At 33.5% G+C, this 4403-nt stretch overlaps 1 protein-coding gene across 1 annotated transcript; it reads right to left on the reverse strand.

The window, feature by feature from the left end:
- Positions 1-1340: 1340 nt before the first annotated feature.
- On the reverse strand, positions 1341-3591 carry LOC140883675 (uncharacterized). The gene is made up of 4 exons (XM_073290235.1): positions 3467-3591; positions 2583-2766; positions 2415-2478; positions 1341-2103 (listed from the first exon to the last, which is right to left on the reverse strand). Exons 2-4 carry the CDS (start codon positions 2735-2737, stop codon positions 1804-1806), a joined length of 519 nt encoding a protein of 172 aa, XP_073146336.1. The 5' UTR covers positions 2738-2766; positions 3467-3591; the 3' UTR covers positions 1341-1803.
- Between the last annotated feature and the right edge of the window lie 812 nt (positions 3592-4403).

The raw sequence follows: 4403 nt of genomic DNA on the forward strand, positions 1-4403 counted from the left end.
TATATTAAAAAAACTCGGACGTGAATATATGACAACTGATCGGTTTAATCTCGAGAAATTAAAATTTTGACCTTTTTTAACCCTTTATTTTTGAAAAAAAAAAAACCCCCCATTATTTATTTATTAAAATAAATTTCTGCTTCATGGGTTGAACAAATTATGGAGTAGTTTGGATAATGATGAAGTGGGTCGGTTAGCTTTGGTGGCAATTGATGACCCAAATTTTGTTTTATTTTGGGCTAGGAGCCCAATTCAATTACAACGGGCTCTTTCTAGCTTTCTAGTTGCTCCCCGAGGTCCAAATAATAAAGGACTTATCCGGTTTTGTTTTTGTACTTGGCTATGTATATTTTAGTAGCACAAAAACTAATACGAAACCTTTCCGATAATTGGATAAGTTCAGTGCCAAAGCAAAGAAGAGAGTGTTAAAGAAAGATTATTTCTTCATTCCACGTTTGACATCTTCCTCTCTAAAGAAGCCACTTGTATTATTAATTATAATTCAAGACTCAAGCATTGTCAAATGGAGTAAGGATGGAATAGGTTCGGGACCCGTCCCATAATCCTCTTAACCAATTCTCGTCTCGAAAGAATCAAAATTTGTTTCTTCCGATACCGTACTCGCGGGACCCGAATATTCGGGATCCCATTTGGTAGAGAAAAGAAATCTCGATTTTATTTTCATTTTCAAGATTTCATTTAAAAAATAAATTTTTTTCAACTTAAAACATATAATATTAAAATATTTCGAAGAATTTTTCAAAGTCGTCAAAAGAATAACATCATAATATGCATCAAATAATTATTAATAAAATAATCGGATATAAATTACTAGATAATTTTTGTTAAATAAATGTCAAATTACATCTCTTATTATAGTATTTGTTCTAATTAAATAATTATAAACATGAATAAATTAAATTATTAATTTAATTTTTAAAAAATACACAAATGTCGTTTTGTTATTCTACTATTCGATCATTTCAAAAATAAACAATTATGTAAATTAAATCCATAATTAATTGTTATATAGGTGAAAACACAATAATATTTAGCTTAATCTATTAATAAAATTATTATAATACTATTTCGGGACGGATCGAAAATTTCGTCGGGATAGAGTTTTATTCCCGATACTTCTCCCGATATTAATCGAGACGGAAAAAATCCCCCATATTCGGGTCAAGAAAATGTCGGAGAGAAATTTTTTCGGGACGAGAATAAGATTCGATAAGGGTCGGGATTTCGATAATTTTTCCCACCTCTATAATAGAGCAATCAAATTTCATATATCACACATAAAATTGTGAATAAAAAAGAATGATTCAATTAACTTTCTTCAAACAATATGTGAATAAAAAAGAATGATTCAATTAACTTTCTTCAAACAATCATTATACATGCATACAAAGTGAATTTGACTACAAAAACACAACTCCTTCAAAGCACCTTCTTCCATCGGTGATAGGACCTTCCCTATTTTACATATTTATTCTCCTACATCAAATCCCCTCTGCTCATCTATTAATTACACCATTGCAAAGAGGGGTTAGCAGCTCTTTCATGAATCCCTAAATTACCATCAAAATTTATTTTCTTGACCAAAACTTCACTCATACTTACATTACACCTACGAAGCATTGGGTTTAGTTTATAGACACTTCCAGAAACTTGCTATTTACAATACACAAACTGATCCAAAATTATGAAAAAAAAAATCTCTTCACCTCTTTTGCAAGACCAAAAAGTGTGGGCATGTGCCGATGGTGAGTCCTATTGAGTTTTTGTTTCATAGTAAAGGCTCTAAGCCAAGGCCGGGATGCTGCGGTTGCGCCTATCTCGGTCAAGGCAATCAAAACCCTCGATCCTCGTGGCTGGATTTATAAAGTTTGCCCGAACAAATCCTCCCTTGCATGTGGAGGATTGCGAAGGTGCCAGCCCGGATGGGGTCGGAATGGCTCGAGGGGAAATGGGGGTGAATTTTCCGTCCCCGAATCGTGAATCTTGAATTAGTGGGTTAGATACTCTGCTCGGTGGCGACCCTGAAAAAAAGGGGGGCGACGAGGCTATTTGTGTGATTAATTGGCCAGCATAATCATCACCCTGCGATGGATCAAAACCAAGCTTGAGTTAGATCTAGAACACAGTACTTTGCTACGCATGATTAAAGCTGTAGCTTTGTTTTAAAACGGCGAATACTTTGTAACCTGTTAGTTTTTCTTGGGTAGTAAATAGTAATCTAACAATTTAGCCAATTCCTCCCATGATTCTAATTAGTTTTGATTTTTATTTTTCTGATGGCATAGTTTTTGGGGTATTTGCTAAGCTCAAATTCGGATTTTATCACAAAATTAGTCGACTATTTGATCTTTGAGTCGTAGGAAATCAAGAACGATTGGAAAAAAAGGACGCACCTTGGCTCGGATGATGTGCAGCAGCTCATTTCCAGCTTCTACATCACAAATCTCCTGCTGATAGCTGTAAATCAAAAAACAGAACATGTAAAAATAAAGAAATCGGAACCCACAAAAAACTTTAACATAAATATCACAAAAAAAGAAAGCAGGAGTAACATAACCGACCTGACATGACTGCGGAAAGGTCTCGCAGGAGAAGGTTCTTTAGGCGTGACGCCGGCAGGGCTGAGCCGCCGTGGCTTGGGGCAAACCACCGCTGATCTTTTGTTCATCTCTTCATAAGAAGCGAAGGCGTTGCGATGAATTGAATAGTGACTCATTTTACTCTCCGAGAGCTTGAATCAAACACCTGATCGATACGTTTTACACAAGAAACGTGAAAATTCTTGTCTGGAATTATCAGGTTTTATAGAATGGATAATAGGAGAAGTTTAACGTATAACTTTTCACTCAGAATGCATTAAAAAAAGACTTGTCTTTGATTACTTTTGTTTGAAGGTAAGAATTACGATCTGGTCAATCGGGTGAAAAGATGAGAAGCCCAGTGACGAGCCGGCTGAGATTTTTGACCTTTTCTTTATGGACAAAGAAATGGGTTCGAGTATTTATATATTGTTTAAAAAATTGGAGAAGAAAACTATGACTTGATGTAACAGATCAGACAAAAAATCTTGTAATTACTATTTACTAGTACTAGGACTAGGACTAAAAGAACCAGAATCTTTTCTTGAAATTTCAGAAAAATTACTGGACAAAGTATTCCGAGTTCACATCAATCAACGATGGACTGTTAAAACCAGCTGAAAAAATAAAATCTGCGGCCACATATTATTTCAAAAGATATTTCGAAAAAAATTTCCTCCACAGATTCATTTCATTTGCTAATCTTCGAAATTGCACCAAAATTTATAATTCCACACAAACAGCTACAAAAAATTCTTCAAAAAAAGAAAGAGAAGCTTTTTCAAGAACAAGCCCACCGAGTTTAAGATTACTACGACAAGGCGCAAAAGGCCGGAAACAAAAGATACAGAAAGCTTGAAATTTACCTGTTAAGAATTGTAAAAAATTGCACCTCCAAATTCGAGGATCCAAGTAAACAAGAAATGAATAACGAAGAAAGATGAAAGGACGAGGAATTAGATGCAGAGAAAACTATCCTCCTCGAGCAAAGCTGAAAGAAGGTTTAATCGAACTGGTAAACTAGAATTTATAAGCTTAATGAAGAAGAGGGTTGATTTCGAAAAATTGAAAACTTAGGGGGCAAAAGTGTTATTATGTTCAATTATTGATATTGCGTGGGAGACAGCGACGGAGACAAGGCTGAAATCAGAAAACCGTCCCCACTTTTTCTTTTTTTAATCATAAATAAAAGTCAGCATTAACTATTTATTTATTCTAATTATTATTAAATAAATTGGCGGAGAATATGGTGGCCAATTGCTAAATTTTCATTTGCCAACAAAAAAATATTAAAAAATCGAGCTTTGGGTTTTTAAATATCATTGCTATTATTACATTGTATAATAATGAAATCTAATCTTGTCAATTTTGTCTTAAATCCGTGAGTTTTAAACAATGTAAGATAAAAAAAGAAAAGAAGAAGTTCGTTTAGATTTGTTAATTAAAATTAAAATAATAATTTTAAAAAACGCGTTTGAGTAGATGGGCTTATAATTTAGGTGGGCTAGCTGGTGGATGGAACAAAGCGCCTGGAATAAGGTTGTGCTGTATTTACTTGTACTTAATACATGTACAACTGTCTACAGCAAATATCTTCATAACTCACAATTAGTTTCCTTTTTAATATTGGCATTTGCCTCTTTAATACTGATAATAATCGAGATTCCATCAATTAATATTCATAAATATTTAGGTAAAATTTATAAATAAAATAAATATGATAATGATTCAGATCTACATCACTATTAAATTGTTCATTTTTATGTTTAGTTCAGCCAAATTCACCTGTGTCCATCTTATTAA

This window comes from Henckelia pumila, chromosome 2 (assembly GCF_033568475.1).
Source record: "Henckelia pumila isolate YLH828 chromosome 2, ASM3356847v2, whole genome shotgun sequence".
Taxonomy (NCBI): domain Eukaryota; kingdom Viridiplantae; phylum Streptophyta; class Magnoliopsida; order Lamiales; family Gesneriaceae; genus Henckelia; species Henckelia pumila.

Coding starts and splice junctions, on each gene's coding strand:
- LOC140883675 (XM_073290235.1), bottom strand. CDS start 2,737: ATGAGTCACTATTCAATTCATCGCAACGCCTTCGCTTCTTATGAAGAG. Junction 2,479..2,582: donor CCTTTCCGCAGTCATGTCAG/GTCGGTTATGTT, acceptor TTTGATTTACAG/CTATCAGCAGGAGATTTGTG. Junction 2,104..2,414: donor TGCACATCATCCGAGCCAAG/GTGCGTCCTTTT, acceptor GATCCATCGCAG/GGTGATGATTATGCTGGCCA.